Raw genomic sequence first — 27,187 nt, 5'->3', positions numbered from 1 at the left:
TAAAGATGTGACTTAAAAAATCTGTAGCTGCCACAAAAGAAAAATGATTGTTGTTATGTTTTGCACAGCTCATTTCAACAGGCAGCACTTCTCTTACAGAGGAGAAAATATTTCTACTTAGGTTGGGCTGTGGGGTTTCCAAATCAAGGCAATGGATTTTCTTTATCTAGAATGAAAATGTGGGGTCTGCTCGGTAAATACGTATTCTTGGACTTTGGTCTTGCAGGCCATTGATCTGAGAATCCGTACAATGGGCTCCTATACAGATACTTAAGCTCTTTTTGCTATGATACAGGTGGGAAAGGCAATGTCCTCAAATGAATCAGCAGCATACGAGATCATGAGAAGCCTGGATGTGGATTACGTTTTGATTATTTTTGGTGGTGTGATTGGCTACTCTGGTGATGATATTAATAAGTTCTTGTGGATGGTGAGAATAGCAGAGGGGGAGCATCCCAAAGATATTCGAGTAAGTGGAAAACTTCACAGGAAAACCGAAGTGTTATTGGCTACATGTTATTTCTGTGTTTTCATCTCTACTTTTTTTATTTTTTAACTTTTATTTACATTGTTGCCTTTCTGGTAGTACTCTTAACAGTGGAGGGAAATCTCTACTTGTCGCAATTTCTGTTGAAAAATGTGTTAGGGGTTGTTTTTCTAGAAGAATAACACTGTGGAGGCCTGTAACCCAGTTTTTATGGCTTTGAAAGCTCAATAACCTCAAAAGTTTTTCACCTTTTTGCATGATACTAAAAGTACAGGATATCTTTTGTAATTCCTGTTTGTGTCTCACTAGGCACTGTCATATTATTAAAAAAAGTAGGAGCATTCAGAACGTTTAAACAGCTGGTATTACAGATTTCTGTAGCTTCTTTCCTACTATTACAGAGTTTGAACTGTTAATATTTACTTACACAGAGTTTAAGTAAGTTATTAGAATATCTCAGAGATTGCAAAAATCTGTAGTAGTATTTGCATAAGCCTAACAAAAACTCCTAGATAATTAGTGCTGGCTTAAGGGAGTAGCCTGCATGAATAGTTTCATCTTGTACAAAAACAGCAGAAAATTTTTGTTTTGACACTGCACGTACAAAGTATCCAGTGACAGTGTGTACTTACAATAGTAAGTAACAGTGCTTTTCACATTTCTGAAAAATAATTTTGGTAGATGTCTTACTTTTACATTTTCAGATTAGTTTTCCAGTAACTGCTTACTGTGAAGTGACAAAATTTGTAGCAGGATTGTAAAGGGGATTTAGGAAGGTGGGTTCCATGCGGTTTTGGGTTACAATCAGGTAGTTTGTAACTAATTTTACCTTTAATGAGCACCATCGCTTTCTGTTTTAAGACTGGCTTGAATTAGCTTTTAAATTGTAGATGTCAATTTAGATTTTTTTATAAAAATATTTTGTTGTGTTGTTTTCTTTTTGTTTTGTGAGAAGGGAATGAGAAATGACCTTAAATATGGGTTTAGTTTCTATTGACTTTTTTTTTATCTTCTTTTATTTTTAAAGGAAAGTGATTACTTCACTCCTCAGGGAGAATTCCGGGTAGACAAGGCAGGTTCTCCAACTTTACTGAACTGCCTCATGTATAAAATGTCCTATTACAGATTTGGAGAGATGCAGGTTAGTGCAAAATCTTCAACTGAATCGTAATTAAAATATCAGAAAACAAATGTTATTTTGATGCATTTTCCATCTTTTAGATTGAGCATTGCTTGTAGTAGCAGAATCAGAGGTAAGAGTCTGCTTTACCAATTATAATGTCTGCACGTGTTCTACTGCATACACCCTCTAGACAAAAGCACTTGTGCTGCTAACCAAGACTTGTACTTAGCTTTTTGCTGTCCTTTGCCTTGCTTCCGATGAGTGTCTTAATTCCATTATGCAGTGCACTCGCTAAAGCTTTAACTCTTCTGTTTTGTTGTTACAAAAACCAAATGTAAAGCTCTCTACAACATAAGTGAAACAGTTAATTGTCAGAAACTACTTGATTTAGTATCTGTCAGAAACTACCTGATTCCTATCCAAGTCACATCAGTGTATTAAGCAACACTGCACTATATAATAAGGGCAGGGTATAATTTTCTGAGTGAGTTGTCAGTCCCCTTTGGGATCATCAAACACATACATAGCTAAATCTGCCTCGTTTGCATTTTTTTTCTTTCCTATTCTTCCCTCCGCAACCACCCCCTGCCCCAAGGGCTCATCATTTTGATATGTTAGCAAAAGAATACTTTATTCAGCTAAAATTTTGAGCATAATGGATCTTATTCTTAACACAAGGATCAAATTTAACTGATAAGCCTCATATGAACTATTTCAGATTGTACAAAAAACATGAAAGTGCAAACTACAGCAGTATAAAAGATTGGCAAGTACATGAGCAGCTGTGCTAAAAAGCTACCGTAGCCTGTTGTACCTCGGGTTTTTGCTTGAGTAGTTCCATCTCTGAATGTAGAAGTGGTATTTCTGTTCAGACACTTAAGTGCTCTCTTCTGCATTGTTTGTAGGAATGAGACTTTCTTTTCGTCTTTCTCAATTGTAAAAAAAAATAACTGTGAGAGTTCTCTGTGTAGTAATAACCAGTGTAAGGGGAAGTGTCATCCTTTGACTAGACCAGAGGAAATTGTTGTCATGTGGTATGAAGTACTATAGTTTGCAGTGATGCATGTTTTAGGTTATATCTTCGACTAATATGCAATCTTTAATCTTTATAGCTGGATTTTCGGACACCTCCAGGATTTGATCGTACACGAAATGCTGAGATTGGAAACAAGGACATTAAATTTAAACATCTGGAGGAAGCCTTTACCTCAGAGCACTGGCTTGTTAGAATATACAAGGTGAAACAACTAGACAACAGGGAGACATTGGATCATAAACTTAGAGTAACCAACATTGTACCGAAACAGAAGTATTTGTCAAAGAAGGTGGGTTCCCAGTGAAGTCTTTCAAAGGGGTCAGGAAATGGCAGTTTATTTTTAACAGTGCATCACATAGCTGGTGAATTATGTATTTCCACTAGCCAGAATGTTATGGATACTGTTCATGTTAGTGTCCAATATCAGACCTGCCTGCTGGTAATAATTGTTAATTTACTGTCTGCTTAACTTACAAGCATGTAAAGACACAAGGCTAGATATTTTTTTAGGCAGAATGCTAACTGGAAATAGAGTGTGTCACTGGCTGTTACAACTCCTAAGTCTTCATGTAACTGGAAGTATAATCTCTAAAGTACATCAATTCATGTTTCAGTAACTATGGCTCACTAAGTAAAAAATGTGGAAGTTGCTTTCTGACTTTGTTTGAAAGTAGTGATGCCTAGAAGTTTAAAAATGGTACTTTTGTATGAAATAAATTAAATATGATTTTTTTGTTGATGGAATTTAGTGTCTGGCTGCTTCCTGTTTGAAGTCATCTTAATGTTTTTAACAGCGTTAGTTGTGGTGTGCTTCTTCAGCCTAGTAAGAAAGATTTGTTATCAGGGATGTTTGGGAGAATCTTAGCAGCCCTGTCCTTCACAAAACCTGATTTCTATACATACTAACGTATGTCACAACAGCAATTCCAGAATCCTGTCAGAAACAAACACGTAACAAACTAAATTAGTACAGGCAGTAATGTTACGCTGTGTGTCATAGAAGTACAAATAGGGAATGTTAGAGGGGACTCCTAATGGTAAAAGTTGCTTACTTAAATGATTTGTTGCAAGCTCATAAAATTTAAGGTATTTGAAGTTGCCAACGGAGCTAGACTTGCCTTAAAAAGAAATCAGAAGTTTTACCACACCTATCAGCCACTTACAGTGTAACTTCTGATCTTAAGAGAGATATTTATCAGTGATAGATGCACTGACCACACTTAAGCTGTGGATGTTTCAGTCCTGCCTAAAGACAGGATAAACACTGACGCTAATTCTGATCCATCGCCAACTCTTGCAGTACCAACCTGCTCTGCTTCCCATTAAGAAATCAGAGGACCAGCAAAGAGCGTGGGGCTAAACTCAGATTTCTTAAAAATGTGCTGAAGGCTCCGTAGTAGCCACAGGTTTTCAACAGTTGCTTCCTTACTGGAAATCCAGTCCATCTCAAATCACTCTTCCATATGAAGGGTGACATTGCTCAAACTCAGAGAAATAACATTGTCTGAGTATTGTGTATTAGTTTGTGTCTTGCTTAAAAATATTATTATATTATGATTTTTAGTAAAAAGGGAAAAAAGTCATATTTAATTGACATAATAGAGCCAGCTGGTAGACACACAACAAACTGCAGTAAGTGTGGGAGTTGCCTACTTTCAGACTTGTGGCAAGCACTACCTGTCAGGAGCTAACTGTGTTTATGCAACTTTGAATTTAATATTAGTGAAGACTAACATTAATGCTTCCCCCCATTAACACCTTTTAAAAAACAAAAGAGGAATCTAAAATCCACTGATAACAACACAAGAGCAGAAAGAGCTAACTAACCTACAGACAGCAGAGGACTAAAGACTAAAATGTGATCATTCGATTTCTCCTACTTCTTGAAAAATACTGTTTCAAGCAAGTATTACTGTCTAGCTCACTAACTTCTAAAGAGAATCAAATAGTGCAAAAAGATAAAAGAAGGGATTTCCAAACAAAACTAATGCTCTCTATCACTTCTGCTCTTTGGCCTACTTGAGCTTTATCTTGTTGGTTAATTATTAATTCTGCCTCAGCACAAGCTTTGAAAATAAATCTACATATCTGGTATATGGGGCTTGCAAAAGTACAGCCTGTACAAAAGCAAATGTTGGGCATGAATTAACAATCCCAACTTTAAAAATAATAAATGGATAATACCTAGTTGAGGATTTACCCGTTAAGCTCTTTAAAAATAAATCTAAAGAAAGAGCAGGCATTGCAATGCACAGTATTAAAAACGCGGTCAAGACTAAATCATTAACTAATACATTGTATTCTGTTTTTCTTTTTAGACCTCCAAAAGGAAGCGTGGCTACATTAAGAATAAACTAATTTTAAAGAAAGGCAAGAGACCCAACAGGAAGACAGTTTAAATACACTGTTCTGATCGCTAATACGAAGCAGTTGTCCTTGAGATAACCAGTCTTTGCCTTTAGCTCGAGTCATGTTTCACAGCAACATGAGGGTACAGAACCATCATTGGTCCAGATTATTGTACAAAATTTTTCAGGCAATGTCTGATTAAAAATATTGGCTTATTGAGAACAGCTGTTTTAGATTTGTAATGTGAAGCAAGACAGAGCTGCTATACAAGTCTAGCAGCATTTTTTTTATTGGTACATATTATCCTTCAAATCTGTTGAGAATTTGGACTGACTGCACCAAAGAACCCTGTAATTTGGTCCTTGGCACATGCATACTTGTCAATCTTTTTTGGAAAACACTGTTCAGCTGAATAGTGGCAGTATGTTAACTGGAATGGTCAAATCTAAAATGACTTGTTTTCAGCAATTAAGAGGAAATAGAGCTGTCTTTGAAATTAAACGTTCAAAATAAGTTACTCCCGTTATTACTTTGCAATGGTTTCTTTAAACATCCTTTTACTCTTGCTGCAGGCTGGTTTTGATCTGGAGTGTAAGAAGCAAAGCTGCAGTTTCCACAGGAGCTGACAGGACATATCAATTGGGTGATAGCTGAGATGGGACAAGCTGCTTTTGTTTAATATGTGATTGCAGTATTGCTGCCTTACACTATCATTTCATAAGGTAGACAAGGCAAATCTTGCACATTGTAGATACAAGGGCTAAATTTGTATCCTCCTGAAAGATCCGAAATGACAGTAATGAATGCTATAGTAATGTATAACTGAGCACCATACAGTGGCTGGTGCTTCAGAACAGAAATTAAACTATTTTAGGTAAATGTTTACATTGATAAAACAAGTATAGCCTATTTAAGGAAAAAAAAAAAAGGTTGACAGGTATACAGAACCCCTTTCTGTGGCTATCAGTTGTAGGGGGTTTGCAAACCTCTTCCCCCCCCCTCACTGCCTTCTCTTGTGAGGGTAAAAAAAGTTTTTCTGGAAATCTGTTTCTCTGCATTTTTATTTAGAGTGCTTAAATCAGTTGAAGAAATTCCTGCTATAGCGCTATTTGCTTTGTCTGTCTTTTATACTTTTTTTTTTTTAAGAAAACAAGTGGTGAAAACTGTCAGACTAAATGCACTAAGATAATATAAATGGAGACTGAACATGTTCACTTTCCAGCTATAGGAAAACTTTATACAGACTTGAAATTTTTCTTTTAATAAAATGAAAGAAAGGGTTTTGCAGTTTGTTTTCCTGCCACAGGTTGTAACTTTTTATAGAAACAAAGCTTACATCAGTAATTTGATGTAGAATGCAGAATAGTATGTACCTTTCATGAAGAAAATGTAAATTTACAGTGTTCTTATGAGAATGTTACTGCTGACTTCTTTCCCAAGGTGTAGAATATTTTTTTTGATTTATGAACTCATTTTTGACTTAAGTGGTTTATACAGACCAATACTACAGCTGCAACATTTTCACAGAGGTAATTAAATCTGGATTTCTGGCCCCTTGTCATTTGGAGATTTCATTTTATTTTGTTGCTTTAAAGCTCAATGCAGACCAGTTGTTGACTGTAGGGGAAAATAAAGTTAATTCAAGTTTTTGTGTTAAGGGTGTTGTGTCAGTTTTGTTGTGATTAACGCGGTGACATGGTACTTATAGTCCTAGTAATGAATTAAGACATTCAAACTCTATAAAGTTGCTGACCTCATGAAATCGCTGCAATGAAGCCACAGCAGCTACTTAATAAATCTAAGCTGGAAGGATGTTATATTAAATATAGGACCCCTGCTGTGATGAAATCCAAGGTGGCTGTAAATAGTTTCAGGGAACACAAGCTTCAGCAAATGTTGCTAGCATCTAGAGAAGTTCAAGCTGGTGTAGTTTCTTGCTTCTTCCAAGGAAATGTGCATCCTGTCTCCTCAACAGAAGTAGAAATAAGCAAACATTTGAAAGAACATCCAAAAGTCAGCTGAATAGATGCTGCTGGTCAGTCTCATTTGGCAATAACGCAGCCTTGATTAAAAAAAAAAATACCAGTACCCTTCCCTCCTTAGAGGTTTTTACAGTTCTTTCAAAATACATTTCCCAGTTTAGCTGTCAGTACTTTCTTTAATAGAGCAGAAATAATACTGATTTTATAGCATTTTTTTTAACGCAATAAGAAGGTAACTACAGGAGTCTTAGCCAGCCTGGGCCCAAATCTGACTGTTACTTACCTGAACGGTCTTAAGTCTAATTTGCTTTCAAGGCTTCTGCTACTGGTCTGCATTTAAATGAAAAGTTGCTTTGACATCATTAATGCAGCCACTTAAAAATAAATAAATGACCCAAAAAAAAACAGCAGGCATGGTATGACCTTCCTTGGTGCCTCAGCTGTGCACGCTGTGTCAGTGCCTGCTTCGCCACTTGCATCCTACAAGTACTCAGCTGCACTAACCTGCAGCTCATCACGCTACAAGAGCTGAACCATACCTGTACCAGCAAAGGAAAATACACGAGCATCTGGCATGATTGCCCAACCTACCTTCCATACTTGGCTGTTTCCTTAGTTATAGGTCATCCTTCTGGTGCTCTACTGAGTCAAAAGTTGCAGATTTTGGAGCATAATTGCAACAATATAGTAAAAAGCTGAAGAAAAAAAATATTTAAGCCAGGCTCAGACCTCCAGTTGTTAATAAACTAAGCCTGCAGTCCCTAAGAGCAAGTACTGCTGAAGTTCTGTAGCTCTTAGTCATTACTACTGAAAGCAATGAGGGCACCAGTACTGTTGGCTAGCCCACAAGAAATTATTTTGACTTGTGGAAGTAATTCCAAAATGGGGAGCCAACAGTTAAATGTCAAGACACTTGAAAAAACAGTTCACTGCTTTGACACGGTCCTCTGTACATATCAATCCCACCATGAGTAAAAACTGAAATTAAATCCTATTTGGTTGTGACTAAAACTGTCAGCAACAATGTGCTTAAACCAAATGTGTACGCTGCTCTAAGCCGTGGCCCCGCAGCAATGCCGTGACAGGCAAGGAACGCAACTTTTCCTGTTTCATTTACAGCCGATGTTTGCTGTTTTGCATTAAAGCAAAGTGTTCTGGCATGATAGTTTCCAACGATGTGGGTGAATGTTTAAAATAAACCAGATCTGTGTTTTCCAGTGCTTGAAAAATGTAGACCAGGAAGAGTGAAGCATGTTTTTCCCCATGCAAGTGTCCAATAAAGCAGTCATTTAGAGTTGTATTTTAAAAGGTACCTAATCGAGAATTAGTTTAAATGAAATTATTTTCCGAATCGAGGAAACATCCTAACCTCTTTCTTTTATGTGACACAGTAAGGAACACCTTCCCCAGACTTTCCAAAAGCTGTGATGCTACCCAGCCTTGTTATCCCGCTGTAGTGTTGTCCGACTTAAAACCTATATGGTGTCGGACAGTATTAACAGGGAGCTAAAAATAAAAACAACAACAACAATGATAAATAAATAAAAACATGAGCCATGAAAAGAGATCACGCATGCCCTGATCATTGTACTATGCTCCCGGACATGAGAATACATGATAGCAGTTAGCTACTTTTTCAATGGAAAGAGAAAGGGCATCCCACTATTAAATGAAACAAATATTTTATTCATGAGCATTGTAATCTTAAATTCACAAATTATGAAAGGAAGGCAAATCAGAAGAGACTGCCAGAGCATCTTTTAAATGATAAAAGGTATAAATTTTCTCTCTGAACATTTCTAATTTAAGAAAAAAAAAAAAGGTTGCATAGGCTTTCTACAGGTGTGCACAAAAAAAAATGAAGTACATGTAAGGTCTTACATTACAATTCCGAGTGTATACATTGGCTACTTGAAAAGGAAAATAATCACTTGCAAGTCCAAGACAGCTATTGGAACAACCTACAGAGTAAGTCTTAGGAATATTTACTTTTCAGACTTGTAAAATATACTAAACACGTAACTATCAGAAAAATAAAATGACACTTCTTCTGGCTCTTGTTCTGGAATCTCTTGCTGATAGGATCTTTAACGAAAGGACTATTTTTATGCTCACCTCTCCCAAGTTACTTGGGAAAAGAAACAGTGGTAATGGCATCAGAGGATTCTTCACAGCATCAAAACAAGACATTTATCAGAGCACAAGTGGAATGTTCTCGGCATGCAGAAACAACCAACCATGCAGCCAGGAAAAATCTTCAATAAATTACAAACAGAAAATTATTCAAAATTTGTCTTAAAATAACGCTACAACATCTTTGTAGCTTCGACAGTCACACCGCCAAAGCTGAAAGAGGTCTACTCTTTCAGGAGCGCAGTCCTGCATGCCTCACAAGAGGTTTTCAATGGCTGTTGTTAGTGAGTGTGTGGCTTGTTCTTTGGTGTATGAAGTCAGAGTTCTGGCAGGAAACGTTGCATGTGTTTCATTCTGCACTTAGAGTGTTCTTGGTGATGACATTACAAAATGTATCAATACTTCTAGTTACGTATCAGACTAACCTCTAAACCAGCGGATCCATTGTAAAGTAATTCTTGCAGGTGATAAGGTACGCCTTTTCCTGATGATACTTGGTAGTAGTTCAGTGATAACTACAACAGCATCGTTTTGGTGTTGTTACAGAAAAACATCAACTATACCTAAAAATAAGATTTTTCCGTTTTAAAAAAAGTGTCAGTTACAAAACCAAGCTCATACAGCCCGCATTTTTTTAAAAAATAGGATTTAAATAATTTATAACATGAATCATTCTAATGTGCAAAAAAAGTATATACAAGCAGACAAAATAGCATTTAGGAGGAAAGGGGGAGCACAGACCTCATTAAACAGGGATCTGAAGTTCTAAATCTGAAGTACTGTTAAGTGCATCCAAATGAACAACTAATGCCATGTAGCCTTGTGTACACACCTCTGTTTAGCCTTTTGGGTTGCTTAAGAGATTTTAGTATCTAGCAAAAAAATAAAGTATTATAAAATGCAAGAAAAGAACAGATAAAAGCAGTCCTTTAACCTACATATATTAGTGTAGTATCTATAAAGCAACAGCTGTTGTATTAAGAAAGCAGACAAAAGGCACAAAATTAATCAGTACTACAGAAAAGTAAGCATCCATGCTACTGTATGTTAGAAATATAGTGGTTTCTTTATGGGGAGCTGTAAAAGAAGCACTGAGCAGAAGTCAGCACATTTTACACTTGCCTTTTGATGTCACTTCTCTCAAAAACATCTTCACTTTTAACAAATACAAACTAAAAAGCAGCGAAGCTTTAGCACATTTTTAGAATCCACTTTCTTAGTGTCACAGTGGTTATCTTACAAAGCAAGATCAAGCTACAGGATTGTTTACTCCTTTATTTTATGAAACAAGTTACAACCCATTTCATTTGTTTCATTAATAAAGTTCTTATTTCAGTAGTGATTTACTAAATCGTTACTTTAACATCAGAAAATCATTTATCTGAAAAGGCTAGTTGTCTCTACTCATGAGGAACCATCCAAAAGCAATCACCTGGGCCAAAAGCAAAAGAAATGAAAACACAGGTCTGCTCGAAGCCTGAACGAGGAGGAATTAAGGGCTCTCTCATTTCACAGCAGCAATGCACAGCAGCAGCGTCTCAGCTGCTGGGGGAGGCACAGACCCATCACAGCAGCACATCAGAGCAGGACTCCTACCCCGCCTCACCCGCCTCAACTCACAGCCTGGCACGTGAGCGAAAATGCATCAGCAGTGGTTTAATTCTGAAGGCAAGGCTGTGAACTGGGGTGCCTCAGACACAGACAACGTCAGGGTGGAAGGCTGAGGCAAACTAAGTGTGAATACCACAGCTACGTCTGCCAGAAGGGACTTAGCAAAACGTGTAACCCAAAAGCATTGGCATGGCAATAGCCAAAGAACATCACACAGCAAGACCAAAAGCAGCTGGCTCACAAGTGACTGGAGACCAATTAAACGTTTGGAAGTAGGAACAAACAAAAGTGAGGACACAGCGGGTTAGTGCGAACAGTGTTCTTGAGAAGGTATTGCTACTTGGCGGCAGAAAATTCATACTCGTAAGTGACAGGAAACGTGCTCTTAAATCAGCATCCCAAAGAGCGCGCTGTCAATGTGTCATTCTCATGTTGAGGTGAATTATTCGATGACTGTTTAGACTGAATGACTGCCATTAAGTGACGTCACATTTTAAGTGCAAAACTTTTTTGGCAAAAGTGAAAAATAGAAAACCTTAACCAGTACTAATAAAAAAGTGTGTGTTTTTTTTAAATACTAGCTTAGGGCCTGATCCTGCAAGCACACAACTCAGGGAACCCTAGCCAATTCCAGCTCGAGTCCTATGCCCGAACATTTAGAGGATAAGGTCTTTAAATCACTGTTAGTGTTTCTACTTTCTTTACGTGTAGTGTAAGTAATACACACACAAACACACATGCATACTGTGTGTGTATATGTGTATATATGTACATGCGCACATCTGTTTGTGTATCCATACACGCAAAATGGCTCCTGAATAAACTTGAGCTTGTGGTTATTTTGAGATGCATTGTTCACAGTATATAGCTTCTCATTTGTATCTTCTGAGAACAGAACCTTTTGAATGACATCTGACAAGTTATATACTGTTTCCTTTTAATGCCTTTAAGGTAAAATAAGATCTCCTGTATCTTGTCAAAGGGTCTTCCAGAGAGGATTCAAGTATAGCCAACCATCGCCCTGTAAGAAAATTAGGGAGAGTTTACAAACAAGATTTATACATACTGAAACTGTATATCTCCACATAAAAGCTAAAATACCACCAATCAACACAAAAAAAAAGCCATCCCTGTCATCTGAAAATTCTGCATTTTGGGCAGAAGGGAAAAAAGTTCCAAAGGGGAATAGAAGCAATGGGAAGATGCAACAGATGAACTCCGGGTTTACATAGATGCACGTGCTGGCTGACTTAAAAAGTCATGTAATAATTCTCTCAAAGTCTTACTTGCTTCTCCTTTCCTCTAAGAAAGAACAAAGATGAACTTAGCAAAATCTATCTAATTTCAAGCAGATAAAACCCAAGACTGTTTAAGACATCCATGCTTACTTACATTGGACAATTATCCCTAGAGCATGTTCACTTAAATACGCTAAGAAGATTAGTAGGAGACGTGACTACAGAGCATGTGCAAAGCAACGTGGGTTTCAAGGTAAAAAGCCTAACATTAGATACCAAAAATTAATTGTTAAATTAAATCTAACTGAAGGAAGGTGAACAAGTGTACAAAACAAACATGGAATAATCCACTGCTCTTCTCTAAAAGCCACGCTCTACTAAAAATAAAAATAAAAAATCAGTGATATATAACAACACTAGCCCATGGCAAGAAACACAAACGTGTTCATTTGTATTAGCACCCCACCATGTGCACAAAGATGCTATTAAGGCCCTTAAGGAAAAGATGACACAAGTACCTCTTTGGCAAAATATTTTGGTTTCCAGGGCATTGTAAGAGCCATACGTTGCCTCTCCTCTGCTCGCTGTCTCTCTTCAAGGTGGTGCTTGTGTTCTGTTGCTGCATCAATATTACCTTCTTTCAAAGAATTGGTGACATACTGCCAAAGGTGCCTGTGTGATTGGGAAGGAACAAAAGCAACAGAGTAAGAATACTTTTGCCATAGCCTGGTGCCTGGCTAGACCAGTAGCACAGCAAGGGTCAGACTGATGGCGCGTTCTCCAAGCCATTTCTGCAAGTCGCGTAGCTTGTGAACCACCACTTTCACAGGGATATTCATTTGTGGACCAGATTTTCAGATGCGCTCAGTTCCCAGGAATCTACCCTGCAAGTTAACTTTCTCCATGGCTTTTGTTCATGTTCGTGACTCTTTATGACCTGACCATTTTTCTCAAAGCTGATGGATTTTCTCTTTCATTTCCCGTTCACATTATTTACTGATGACCTACCCCCAAATGACAAACATCTATTCTGCATTTATTTGGAGATAACTTTTAAATTTTAAGGGAACATTAGACAAAAGCTAAGAGCACATTACATTGGGACACTCACTGGCTGCTCCCACCAGGTTATTAACAAATAGTTGACATACATGACTCAGCATGCACAAGGTCTACACTGTATTTCCAGTTGATGATAATTATCAGTATATAACCCAGTTTGTTTTTCACCTGGCTGACAGTATTCAGATGCAATGCCTCTTCACACTATATTAGCTTAGCAACAACTTTGCCATGAAAAATACTAAGAAAATGACTGCAACTTTCACATATTTCCAAGGGTATTTAGATGAGTTTGTTTACAATCTGATGAGCTACATATCCTGCAGAAACACTGGGTAATTATAATTTGCTATCTAGTGTCAAAAACACAACAAATATATTGCAGAGTTGCTGGTTTCCTTATTTACTCCAACTCTGTTATTAACCTACACTGAAATATAGGTTTGTGATAAACAAGCATGTCCAGAAAGTAGAAAATAACATCTGACCCTGCACAAAGGCTCAAGATGCACCTTTGTACAATAAAAATATATTTACAGATTATAAAATTAAATTTTACTCATGTTTTTTAAATCCTCCAATAAAATGTTCCTAAATTCAATAAAAATATTGATTCTTCTGAAGATAAATGTAAACAGTTATTGACAGCGAATAAAGTTTTTTTCTAAGGTACCTAGTCAGAATTAGGCATATGACGAGTTCTCACAGCCTAAAAACACGTATGTACGTGTATTTATGCGTCACATCACATTTTACATTTTTATACATATATATTGTGTGCTTATATATTACGTATATATATGAAATCCATAAAATCTGAAGTTCCAGCGTGAACTATAAAATGCAAAATTATCTGTAACAATTTGACTAATTTGACTACCATGTTACAATCAAAGAAGCATGTAGATCACCAGTTCCCAAATACTCATTAAAATGCATACGAGCATTTTTTCCTCTAGAAAATTTATGTATACATCACGGCAATGTAATTTATATACCAAAGAACCAACATGCAGCTTCAGCTCTTTCTGCCTAGATTAACATGCTATATGAAAGCAGGGGTTTTTTGAACCAAGCCATTTATAACAGGAATTTGTTTCACCACTCTGTTTTCATCCGAGGTTAAGCAGCACAATACCGTAATGCCTCTGCCTTTACCTTGATTCCAGGGGGCCTTGTTTTGCTATTGGCCTAATCTTTTTCCTGATAACGGGTAATTTGTTGGTGTCAATCACTTTGGTTTCTCCATTGCTGTACGTAAATTCCAGCGTACCATTCCATTCCCCCTGTGCCTTGCATACAATGGTATTAGTGGGATTATGTTTCACTTCGGCTGTAACCCTAATACAAGAAGGAAAAGAAAAAGGCCACAAAAGATATAACTGGTACCATTTATTACCAGCATATGAAAGCTCTAGCACTGCAGGCTACATGCAATTGTTTTACATCTACAAAATAGTTTTTCAAACATAAAGGCACTGTCCCCCAAAAGATTCAAGCTACAAAAGCTCTGCTAACACAGCACTAACTTTGGGACCACATTCTCCCAAAGCACAGCAGTAACCCAGCTTAAAACCCAGAACTGCTTATCTCATCAGCCTGAAAAACAACCAAAACCAACTGACATTCATGTGAAATTATTAGTACAAGATTTTGAGGTTCATTTTTCACACCTGAACCTAATGGTGTCAGATACCTGTCAAAGACTTCAGGTATCCTTATTTTCTTCTTTAAATCTGCACGTTTACTTCACAGCTGCTGTGAGGCAGTATTAAAGTCACCTCAATGGCTCAGGAACTAGTTTAAGAGTGAGCAAAATAGATAGGTAGGACTAGAAAACCGAAACAGGGAGGAGTTTCTTGTGTGTATGTCTGTATGAAAACGCACACATGCTTTTAGTAATCCATATCAAGTAAACTCAGATAAGTTTTTAAATGATTAAACTAATATAGCACAACTTTCCCCAATGTTCACTTATTTTGATGGGCACCAATTATTAATCTACACCTTTCAGAAAAATTCCCATCAAAACAGCCCATGTTGGTATTTGCCTGAATACGATATTTAAATGGTTGACACACATATGGAAGAAGATATTAGAAGATATTAGATAACTGAACGCACCATCCCAACAGGCAGCACAGCCATGGAAACAGCCACAGTGCACAGCAGGACTAGAAGAGAGCTCTGCATTTCAGTGATGGAGTCACCAACTTGAGCATGGAAGTAAGACAAGCTATCTTGCACAGCTCCTCCTCACGCCCTTATAAAGGGGAGCCAAAGACAGATCAGCAGTATTTTCACCTAGAATTTCATTGCAGAATTGGAAGGCGCCAGCAGAGAGCCACCACTATGGGCAGTGACGTGCTCCTTACAGGAATAAAAGCTGGCTCCACCTGCAACATCAGCTCATCTAACACCACCCGCACAGAAGCAACAGCTGGTGTAGCACAAATACTACTTTTTCTACATACATTTTTTCTGATCCCACTCTGTGCATAGGTATTTAGGTTATAACACAGGGCAAGCCATTTAAATACCTGACAGCAATTTTTACAGGTGGAAATGCCTTGAAGAATACATTGACTTTAGCTCAACAAGAGATATTTATCTAATTTGGCTAAATGACATGAAATGTGTAACTACAATAAACTGCGCTCTAAAGCTGTAAGTCACCTCAGGCACTATCAGGAAAAGAAATAGATATCTTTCTACACAACAGTCCAATAGAGGAACCGAACAGATGTCAAAGTAAGTTCTTCCATTGAAATCCAGTATCAGGTCAACAAGAATAAGAGTAATTCCCTTACCTGTGGACTTTCCCTCCATAGAAGGGTTTGGTGTGGAACGTGACCGTAGCGGAATAGCCAGTCCTGGCACAGTTGATGTTGACTTTCCCTCCAAGCTCCACCCACGGGATGGTGAGTATCGAGCGAGCATAGGCACTGGGGAGTGTGAAAACATACTCTTCTTCATGCTCCAGCAAGTGAAGAACACCTAGGTAAGGAGGAGGTTGAAGGTGAAACGATTAAAGCTCGTTGATAAGGCCTGACAGACACTGACCAAATACTGCCATCACAACATACTTCCACAACGTGCAACTTGCCTTGAAGGAGGTACCGTCTGCTAAGAAAAGCCTGCTCTCTGAAACAAGTTTCTTCAAACAAGCATTTTCAAATCACCTAATTCTAATGTGTGCCTCTGGTTCTTCACGGTGCCAAATGGCCTATCAGAAAATCTGTCTGGATTACTTATTCTGTCTCATTGCCAAGCAAACTGCTGAACCTGAAAACAAATCACATTCTCTTGAAGAAAACAAAACAAAAAAGCCCCCCACCACACCAAATGCTCTGGGTGCTCATTTAGGCATGGCCGAAGGGCCCTTTGGCTCCCCATTCAGTCAGATACCACCAGCTGCTCTCTGCTAGCTTCTGACCCACTATTTGCTGGTAGGAGCAAAAGGGGAGGTCAGGCTGGGCTTAAGGAAGTCACCTAGAAATTTCTTAGAAGCTTACTCCTTTTTTCCAAAATGCCTGGTTTCCCACGTAGCCTTTGCAAAAGTCTTGCATCATCAATCAGGGGCCACTTCTCTGCTACCGCTGAAACCAAACTCTCTACGATGCAGAGAAAATTGCTGGCAACTCTATTTCATTCTGTAAAGGTTCCTTACAACAAAAGCAGCAGCAGCAGCAGAAAATTCCCATATTATTTGGACCTACAAAGAAAGTTCCATGTCTGATCAGAAGATCTTAGCTTCCCCTAAGGTTCTTGATACAGCTCTACCCCCACCATAGCTGTAGTTTGGTCTTTAGGATGGCAAAGAACAGGATATAAGACATAACATCAGGTAAACAGCAATGTAAACCCTGCACACAGAATTAGGCAATGCCAACTGGGTATTATATTTTTATTAGAGTTTTACACTCCTTTATATCCAATTTAATAACTGTCTAAAAGCAGAAATTATACTTTGAATTTTTTTTTTCCTCAACAGGGATTGAAAATAACCCATCCCAGGAAGTACTTAGACCCCAGAAATCTTCGCAAAATCAGGAAAATCGTCTTGACACACAAACAGTAATAGCATCTGTTTAGCAACGAGATGAGCTTAAGCCAATTTACCCTCACCCTGGGGCAGCGAGGGGAGAACTGCAACGCATTACTAGCTGTATTTATTAGTTTGTGTGTTGAAGGCAATAACAACACATCTTGCAAATTGATCTGGAATGTAATGATGAAAAAGCACTGAATAGGAACAAGCTACTAGTAATGTCAACATAAAAATATGCCCTTAACGCTGTACAGCAACACAAGTCTAAATAACACTCAGAATTTAGAAGCGCGGCACTTAGAGAGAATCATCATTTTAAATATTGGCTCCGACTACTAGAACAAAATCCAGGCACAGGAAACTCCTCTGCTTGTCATTTGTGTCTTACTGACACCGTTCCACTGGAAAACATCCTTTGCAGACCGTGCTAGCTTTCTGCAGCTGCTCCTAGGACCTGTGCAACCTCAGCCTGCCAGCCACAGCTCAGGCAGTGCTTCGACTCCAGCAAGTTTGACACAAACAAGCCAGAGAGTGCAAAAGCACAAACGCAGAAAAGCAATGCCATAAAAGAACGTGTAATCATTTTGCCTTTGGCAAGTCACAAGTTGCTTCTGTCATGTGCTGAACCTCCAACACCAGTGAACAGCCGGGACCCAGACGGAACAAACGTGTGTTTTGCCTAAAGTTTCTTCAGTTCCATACCTGCAGGTAAACCAAGCTCATGGCAGGAAGGTTGAGCTACACAATTCGTCCAGGACACTCACCAGGAAGAGCTTTTACTCAAAAAGAAGGCTGTGCATATTGCAGAGCTCACTAAATGGACGCTACAACAACACTAAATTAATAAAGAACAATAAAGAAGCTTTTCACTAAGACGATATTAAAAAAGGATCAAAGCAAGCTAATGGCTACAAACACGCAGAAAAACCTGACAGTCTGCAGCTGAGCAGCTTCCACCCAGAGGATTGCGACAGGTTTTAGACCCAAGTCCCTCAGCTGGCACAAGGAGGCTGGAGCTCCCCATTTCCCACAAGCAGGGGACAGCAGTGAGGTGCTCAGACACCAAGGGCATGCCCAGGTGTGGGGCGCTCCTGAGCCCAGCCAGCAGGGCAAAGGGAATCAGGGCGATACAAGGAACAAGGAAAACGCGATCAAAGACTAAGAACAGGGGCCAGGTTTTTTTCCTAACTGGAAAAAGAGAGGAGCCTTCTAAGCAAGGGCTGGAAGTGCAGCTGGAGCTCTACATCCTTCATTTAGCACTGCCACGAGAGCAAGAGGTGAGAGGCTAGGAGCCAGGTTCTGTAGAAATCGAGTTTGCAAATGCCCTTTTTTCCTTTCTCCTCCATTTATTCTCTGCCTTCTTCATTACAGCCACAGGCAGCAGCCGTAGCAGGAACCAGCTGTGGGAAATGGCACGGCCTGTGGTGCTGCCATCGGGTCACATCACATCAAAGCAGCCTTAATGGTCTAAGCACAGACACAACCCTCACACAGTCAGAAAAAACACCTGAAAGCACTGGCTTCCAGCATGAAGGTCTAATACCAGTACCATGGTCAAGCAGGGTGCTCCTCACTGTGTTTTAGGAGCCACAACTTCACGTGAGCTTCTGCAGAGCCTCCTGCTTCTCAGGGCCCAGCCACCCTCCTCTGACACGAGAAGGCACTGCCATGACAAAACTCGGTTCGAGCTGGTTTTTGTCTCTCTGAAGGGATCGATAGCTTTATTTCTGCATACAGGAGTGGGAGGGATGTAGAGCTCTAATGAAAAGTGAACAGCAAATAACAGCGGTGACCTTCACTGTAAATATTTAACAACCACAGCAGGTTAGGTATTAAAAATTGAACCAGCTCTCTTAGCAATATTTTTGTTTAGCATTTGGTAGCATACTTTTTGAATTCCTTAAACACCTGAATAAACACATCTTTAACGAAGCGCTGCCTCACTTGAAATACGACTCCAGCTCAGTAATTACAAGCTAAAAAGGATAAAGGAAAGATGTGAAATATCCACAGCTTGACACCCCTTTCAGCACTACCCTGACCCTTAGTTTCCATTCCAGTGTTTGCAGAGTCCACGTGCAAAACCTCCTGTACCTGAAGCACCATGAAGACTGGAGCTGCACCAGGTCTGAACCAAGACCCGTGTTCTCCTTTAGAAGAGGAAGCCAAAATGACACAGGGACAACATCTATGCCACAATTTGAGATCATGCCTTACCCCGCCAAATTTAAACCTTGAGACATTAAAAGTCACGGAAATGAAAACTTAACAGTTATTTTTAAAAGTGGTGTGTACTTTTAGCATCCACTTTTAAGTATAATTTCATTGTGACTGATAGATATTGTATAGTAGACAATATGTAGACATTTTTCTTCTCTTGCTCCCCAGCTGTAGGGGATTATTCATTTTTTGTTTAAAAAAAATCACTACAAGTAAATATATATGAAAAGTTGCAGAAGATTCTCCCACTTCCACTAACATTTCTTCCTCGTACTAAGGAACTCTTCTGGAAACTGCAGATTCCTTCAAAAACTCATTTTATAGCATTTATAATTTTAAACATTTATAGGGAACAATTATACAAGGAGAATGCACCAGATAAGTACTCTGGGAAGAAAAGTGGATTTAGCAATCTAACCTATTATTAGAAAAAATCGTGTAGAGAAGGGTGACTATTTGGTAAACAAGTGCTGAATTTTGAAATCCCCCCTCGCAATGTCCTCGACACCATTTGCTCCTGCTTTTAGGACAACGTATTCACGGCCATGCTCCTTTCCACGCCTCCCCAGCCTACATGAAAGGAAGCAACGTTCGCAGCATCTAATTTTGCCCGTTTGACAATTACATGTCCCTCAATGATGCTGGAGCTTTGTGAATTGATTTTCCAGTAACACATATTGATGGAATACCCAGAGGAGACTCTGGGTCAATAACTGCAGAAGAGGCATGTGAAATTTAATGCTTCCCATTGACTGTTTGGAGATCAATCTGAACAACAAATGGTATGTGGGTCATAAATGGCCTAGGGCAGTTTCCTGATTTAACAGGCTCTTCATGCTGCATTATTCATAACAGAGCACGAACAAGTATAAGTTACGCAGGGGGATGAAGCGCACACAGATGCAGCGCATCACCAGCCACACCAGTTCAAGCAGAGAAGCACAAGACACCAGAACTGGGCCCTCATCATCTCATAAATATTGTAGCCAGCTGCTCTGCACCGCTCATTTTCCAAAAACTGCAGACAGTTGCTAAATTAAGTAATGAGTACCATGCCATACAGAAAATATTCTGAAACCACCGAGCTAAAAAAGATAAAGAAAGAAATTAGTAGTAGGGCAATATTTTGGTAGTTCCAGTTGCATGGAGCAGTCGGTCTTCAGGACTGGTAAATTAAAAAGTCACTTGTGCCTCAGGAATACAAATTATAGACCTGTACAAGTACAGAAACATATGCATATGCATGCATACACTTGAACAGAAAAAAAAAAAAAAACAACACTTGTTGCTTTTATTTAGATTTACCCTGGAAAGAGCACTGAACCTTTTCCCTACCTATCAAACCTTTTCAAGGTTGATTTCAATTTTTAAAATAATTTTTAAGGCCTGCATCTAAGGATTTTTTAAAGCATTTAAAATAGCAGGAGTAAAATCACAAGCCATAACTAGCCACTCGATTATACAGAGCTATCCACTTTAAACTATTTTATGTTCCCTGTAAAATTAACCAGTGAATCAAATTTTGGAACAAAAACCATCAGCAGAACAGGAGCCCACACTGAGGTGTGCTCAGCACATCCTCTTCTGCTAGAAAACCCTTATCTTACAATCAGTATGTGTTTAAAGATCCTTTGGACCATGTAAAACACATTAAATATTTACTTTGACTCTTCCATCTCTTGCTAATTTAAATCCTAATACAATTCTATTCATTACACCCTCTTCCCCTCCCTCGCCCTCTCATTAGTACATAATTAACATTAACCAGAATTAGGGACTGTGCATGCAACATGAATTCTTATATGTAAAATACTCTCTCTTCTACCCTGCTTTCTCCTGAGGAAACTCAGCTCTGGCTGCTCTGAAGAATGTTTTTTGTCATAGAGTGAAGACAAAGTTGAGACATTTCTCTAGCAAAACAGATTTAGAGCTCTGGGAAGCGAAGATGAAGGGCTACCAGAGAAGACTGCTTCTCACACAGATTTCCAGCAGTGCCTGCCTACGTGTTCTGCATCTCTGCAACTGATATTTACTTTGAATTAATAAAAAAAAAACATAGGAAAAAAAAATCTTAGTCACTTTGAAGGGCATACACTAAGAATTGTGCAATTAGGCTACTGAGCTGCACCATCTGTATGACGGAACCATACTGCCCTCAAATCTACCTGTTATTTAAATTCTTACAGAAGCCTTTGCAATTCCATTACGTCCTGTTTCAGCGCATCCACTGCTGCTTCTCACACCAAGGGATAAAAAGCAACACGCTCTACACACCTAAGGACATTAAGACTACTTAACAACAATGCTTTTGAAAAGCCTCACAGAAATGTTGTCAACACACTCCTTACACAATATAGGTCCCCAAATTCAGTACTACCCTATTTACGTAAATAGCCAAATGCAATATAAAAAGCTTTGTCCAATTGTTTGCAGGCCACACGAAAAAATTCAGGAGGGAGCAAAGTTTCAAAATAGAGCATGGCTGTTTGTGTTCATGCTAAGGTCACAACAAAGTTACAGGTCAACCAAAATCATTCTGTTAAATATCTGAACTAGAACAAGGTGGTCGCTCCTAGCACTAAATTATCTGATATGTGAATGCAGCATAGTTTGTCTCTCTGTTGAGAAGGATTTTTTTCTACATATATCAAATAGTACTGAACGAATACACAGGGTAATGAAACTACCATGTCAACACCAGCGTGATTTAAATGCAGTCTCAGGAAGGTCACAGGCATACTAGAGATATCAAGGAAGCTGCCTTTTCAGAATCTAAAATCCTTACTGACCTAGCAAATAGTCAGAGGCATCCACATGTATGGAAGTGAACTCGACAGGTTATTTTAGTCACTTGCCAATGTCACTGAACACATCCTGCAAGAGCCAGGAAAAGAAGCTGAATGCTCATAACGAAAAAGAGGAGGACAGAAAAAAAATATCAACAATAGAACATGATTCATTAGGTCATCCAATACACAGTGGCAAAACCAGAAATGCACAAACAAAACCCAGGGATTTCCATGATTCATGAGATGTCAGTTTGTCTCTTATCAAAAGCAGGATCAGTCATACTTAAATCATTCCTGAGAAACTTGCTTAATCTGGTTTTAACAGCTTGTAACAGTAAGGTTATACAACCTTCCCAGCCAACCTCATTGTGAGAACCCTTCTGGTAGCTAACTCTAGTTTCTACCTATCTTAACTACCTCTTTCTATACCTTCTGACTAATCACGTGTCTCCATCTACACTTTGCTAGACGAACTCCATTTGAGATGCTGCTGTGTGTAAATTGTCCTTAAATAACAAGAAAATCCTCCAAATCATGTTTCACGTCAACAAATTACCAGGCTCTGCATTACCAGAGATGCAAATACAGACATAGTTTTTCCACACTGTAAGCCCAGTGCTAGTTTTTCTTGGTTCTGCAATATATTCCCCAGGATTCATGCTGACCTCAGTCTAATACAGACTTTATACTTATGTAAAACATGATTAAAAAAAAAATGGTTGTAGCAGCTTCTCATTTTTGCAGCTTGACAAATCTACACACCAACTTTGTTAGGAAGACTTCCCTTGAACTAAAAGAAAAGAAAACTACATATATTTGAACAAAGTATAGTCTCGAGTGAAGAAACCAGACTGAGAAACAAGCATTTTCAACCAAGGCTGTCAGGTTTAGGCTGTTTTCAGATTATAGAAAATATTCAGTGGTACAACTTTCTCCTGCTTGTTACCAGTCTTCAACACACAACAGAAATACTTGGGCTGTTCTAGAGTTTCTCCATCACTTCACAGAAATGCTGTCACAGTGAATTTCCACAGTACTGGATTGCTTACATGGACAAAAAAAAAAGATGAGTGACAGCTATAAACTGGTAACACCACACTTCCTCCCCAAATGCCGACCATAAAGACAGCAGGAAACCTTACAATAAAAGGTTCACCATTACAGATGTTCACCATGACAGATGTTCCCCAAAGCCTACCTCTACACTGCTGGGATCTCTCTAGGATTATGAAAAAAAGAAAGGGGGGAGGTGGGTAAGGTAGGGTAGGAAGGGAATTTGTTCTCACCAACACAAATTAAACAATCCTTGGAGTAGGGAAGCAGTTAATTCCTAGACCCTTCTCTCTCAAAACTGGGACACATCAGGACTTTGAAGTCTTAAATAATCCCCACAGTAGATATCCCCAGTGCCAGGGAACTGCGTGTGCTAGCAGCAACAAGAAGAATTTCCCAGCTCCTATATAATCATAAATAGCTTTGTGTTTGATTTCGATTCCACTAAACAGCTCCCTTCACTGAGGAAGCCAGTATCAGAAATAGATATGTACTGGAAAAACGTGGCAAGTGAAACCAGTGACTCAGGCTGGAAACAGTACAGTAAGGAGATGGACAGAAGGACCATCTCCCTTCTCACACTCCCTTCCCATCTTCCTTAACCCTGCCTAAAAAACAGAATACCTAAATCACAGAAAAAAAGGAAGCAGCAGCACTGTTACAGACTTCAGCTATAACAACAATATCAGATCCAGCAGCGAAGAAGTTTCCAGGCTCTTCCACTTTCAGGGATGAAGAAGAGAACCTAGTGACGTGAGGAAAGAAGCTTCTGTAGCCATTTCCACTGTTTGAATTTGTTCTTTACTTCCATTAGAAACAGCAGAACATAGCTGTATGTTTTCAGATATCAGGTGGGATTTTTTAGTCACCATAACTGTTTTGTTCCCACTCTACTTTTCTACTGTCTTCAATGTTGATAGTATTTAACATAACAATGGCAAAAAGAAGTAATTGCTCTAAGTTGTTCTGGTGTTTCTGTGATTGCTTATTAAGAGCACAGTCTAAAAACTAGTTAAGACAAAATACAAAAGCCATACAAAGGAAATTATCTTCAAATGGCAAAAGGGACTAAGTCGTTTGAAACATTAAATCAATAGATTAGCAGGCAGTAACAACACTGATACAGGTGTGCTTATCGGTTCAGATCATCCAGTAATTAAATTGTTACAATTCCTTGTTTTTCTGAATTATTGCTGAGCATTGAATTATCGCAAAGCAGACTGTGCATGTATGATACAGTGAGTAATGATTTATACCTCACCTATATGACCTGCTATAAAGCTTGAGACAATACGCCAACTTCGCAAGCACTACTGAAACCATGATTCTTTACAGAAACTATGATAAAAAATGTTAGGCTTAAGTACAAACACATTTTTTCCTATTTCTTTGCTTCAGTTGTAAACTCTCCAATACCAAATTAGATATTACTTTAAAAGTGAGCAAGACAATGAAAAATGCTTTTACAGAGCATAGTGTCAGCAGACATTTGCTAGTGCGGTTTAACATATGACTACTTCAGATATAATTTACAGTCCCACACAAATAAGCTTGTTGTTTTGACACCCACAACATTAGCTAAAGAAAATAAAAGCACATTTCTTACCTTCACCTACCATAGAAACACCTATCGACATGCCCATAAACTTGCTTTTGGTCCATACGTGAGCGTTCACACACATTTTCTTCTCCTTGCACTCACAGTAAAAGCAAGATACCGGTGGATGATGGGACACTTGTTCAGCCACAAACCTCAGCTTGTAGCACGTGGACTGGTCCTGGGCAAACTCCTTGGCTGGGTCCTTAGAAACCGCAGAGGCACCGTTAGTTCTGAATGGTTTCACTTTATCTTTAGGCACATCCCATGAGCAATGAAACGTTTCACCAATTATAGGGTTATAGGGCTTCTTGGCAACCGCTCCCTTTCGGCCTTCGTGAAAAGCTGTTAGATAATACTCCACAAAGCAGATAATTCTTTCCTCGGGAGTGGCTCCAGCTGCAATTGACAAAAACAGGTCTGGATGGGCCATGAAATTTGCATACATCTCCAGCAGGGATCTTTTCTCCAAAATAAATGTTGGAAGCACTACCTGTATGCAAAGCAGACAAAGGCAGATATGATTTCCCCATGATCATACTACAGCGAGGCGTACGGGAGAGAACAGTTAAGACAGCTGCAATTCTGGCATAGCCAAGTTTCAGGATAGCATGTTTTCCTCCCCTCTGCCACAGCAATTTCCTTTTCTTTCTACTGTAAATAATGAGCGAAGGAAAAAGCAGCAGCCTCGATAGCAGTGCAGACTGCTTCCTATTTCATTATGATTCTCAACAGTAGCTCAAGCAACAGGGAGGTACTGTTCCGATCACATGAAAATTTTCCTTTTCCTCTCCTCTCAGTTAACACACAAACTATTGTTCTTATTTTTCCTGGTTTACAAGGCATAAAAACACACTTTGATGTAAAATGATTTAGTTCTACCATCAACAAACCATACCCTGCCATCTTCTGTGTCACCCCCTGCCTTGCCACCCCTCCGTTCTCTGGTCACCCCCAGGCACACGGCGCGCCCCTTGTGTTTTGTAGTGTATCACACAACTGTGGTGAGCCGCTGCATGCCTTCACCTTATTTCAGACAAGTTGAAACAAACAAAACTGCACAAACTGTTATATCAGTGCCCTGGGACTAGAGAGGCTCTGCGGGGCCCACAGGGACCCCGGGACTGAGCACGAGGCAGCCCGCACTGGAGGCAGCCGGCCCCAGGCGATTTGGGCACAACCTCGAGCGGCTCATCTAGCAGTGCAGATGTCACTGAAGTCCCCCACTTAGGAATAATGCTTTGTTAGAAGCTTTCAATAAAACATCCTGGAGTGCACTAAAAGACAGGCAAGGGCTATGTGACCTAGAATCATTTATTTCTCTCCATTCCTTGCCCACCTCCACTCCCCAAACCCTCCATACCTTGTGCACTGCTCCATTTGGTAACATTCACTCTCCTTCTATGCATGTATAAGTAATACAGTCATTTATAGGGTAATAGTTTTACAAGTTTAGACATAAATCAAGCCAAGTCCCCTCTGTAATACTCCTCTGACTCCATATACCTCGAGGACTCTACCCAGTCTCTATTACTAAAGTAATAAGGCCCCAAAAGATACCAACGCCTTAATCTTACACTACATGTGGCAATCTGCTGAGTGATAAATACAGTCTGCAGTCCCTGTGGTGGTGTGACAGTGGGGTAGAGGGGCTGAGGAGATTGGTTTTTGAAGGTGTAAGTCAAAAAAAGTTTGGAAGCAACAGTGGAAAGACAGGAGATTTTCTTACGGTATTTTTAGCTCTTGAAACAATTCCATCTTACTTGCAAAATTCTCACTCTGGCCAAATACTTGTCGTCTGATATAATCTTTAAAAATGCAGTTCAGCATCACTGACCTTCAACACAGAATCTCATTTTGATATGAATTGTACAGTCAAAGACCAGCTTGTCAAAGGGGAAGCTGACAGCAACACAGCCAAAACCTGTGACTTGTGTCTAGAAATCCTGGCAGTGACTACCATGAGCTCACTGCACAGACTTGAAAGGGCAAGGAAACTTATATGAATAAAAAGGACTGCGTCCCTCTTCATGTTCAAATGGCTGACTCTAAGAGTGACCCTTCTTAGCACAAATGGAGGAGAAGGAAAGGAAGCTATGGACCATGCTTGAGATGATGCAAATTTTATATGATACAACATTAAGACTGCTGTGGTTTCATCTTGTTGACTTGATTGTGGAAATGTAGCCCTCATAACCACTCTTGCAAGCACTAACTACTTTGCAGCTACTTAGTTACAGCTCTGCCAACACAGCCACTAAAGAGACGTTACGAACCACTGGACATTTTTTATTATTCAGTTTCAGCAATCAGTTTGAAATTTGAACTCCAGCTCAAATGATCTTGCTCTAAAAGCCCAACTAAAATGGAAACTACAGCCTTACCTGTAGCAGGAAAGGAACTTTGCAACACAGAGTAACTGAATTGTTTCCTCAAAAGGAGGCAGAAGCGCATAT

The 27,187-nt window shown here is 39.1% G+C and overlaps 2 protein-coding genes across 8 annotated transcripts in view; one reads left to right on the top strand and one right to left on the bottom strand.

Annotated features, from left to right (window-relative positions):
* The window catches only part of STT3B (STT3 oligosaccharyltransferase complex catalytic subunit B), a 49,424-nt gene extending 42,772 nt beyond the window's left edge, over window positions 1-6,652 (top strand). For both annotated transcript variants that reach the window (XM_083827293.1, XM_083827294.1), the window contains exons 13-16: window positions 296-469; window positions 1,515-1,628; window positions 2,723-2,935; window positions 4,965-6,652. In XM_083827293.1, coding sequence (XP_083683419.1) covers window positions 296-469; window positions 1,515-1,628; window positions 2,723-2,935; window positions 4,965-5,045 — 582 coding nt within the window. In that variant the 3' untranslated portion in view covers window positions 5,046-6,652. The remainder of the gene's footprint in view (window positions 1-295; window positions 470-1,514; window positions 1,629-2,722; window positions 2,936-4,964) is intronic.
* Window positions 6,653-8,642: 1,990 nt separating this feature from the next.
* Window positions 8,643-27,187, bottom strand: part of OSBPL10 (oxysterol binding protein like 10) — a 122,009-nt gene continuing 103,464 nt past the window's right edge. For all 6 annotated transcript variants that reach the window (XM_083827300.1, XM_083827295.1, XM_083827299.1 and 3 more), the window contains 5 exons: window positions 24,741-25,224; window positions 15,832-16,018; window positions 14,180-14,362; window positions 12,478-12,631; window positions 8,643-11,742 (listed from right to left, as the gene is read on the bottom strand). In XM_083827300.1, coding sequence (XP_083683426.1) covers window positions 11,698-11,742; window positions 12,478-12,631; window positions 14,180-14,362; window positions 15,832-16,018; window positions 24,741-25,224 — 1,053 coding nt within the window. In that variant the 3' untranslated portion in view covers window positions 8,643-11,697. The remainder of the gene's footprint in view (window positions 11,743-12,477; window positions 12,632-14,179; window positions 14,363-15,831; window positions 16,019-24,740; window positions 25,225-27,187) is intronic.

Source organism: Anser anser (assembly GCF_964211835.1).
Source record: "Anser anser genome assembly, chromosome: 2".
NCBI lineage: Eukaryota > Metazoa > Chordata > Aves > Anseriformes > Anatidae > Anser > Anser anser.
Note: the sequence above shows the minus strand (reverse complement) of the source record. Positions and strands in the feature narration are given on the sequence as shown.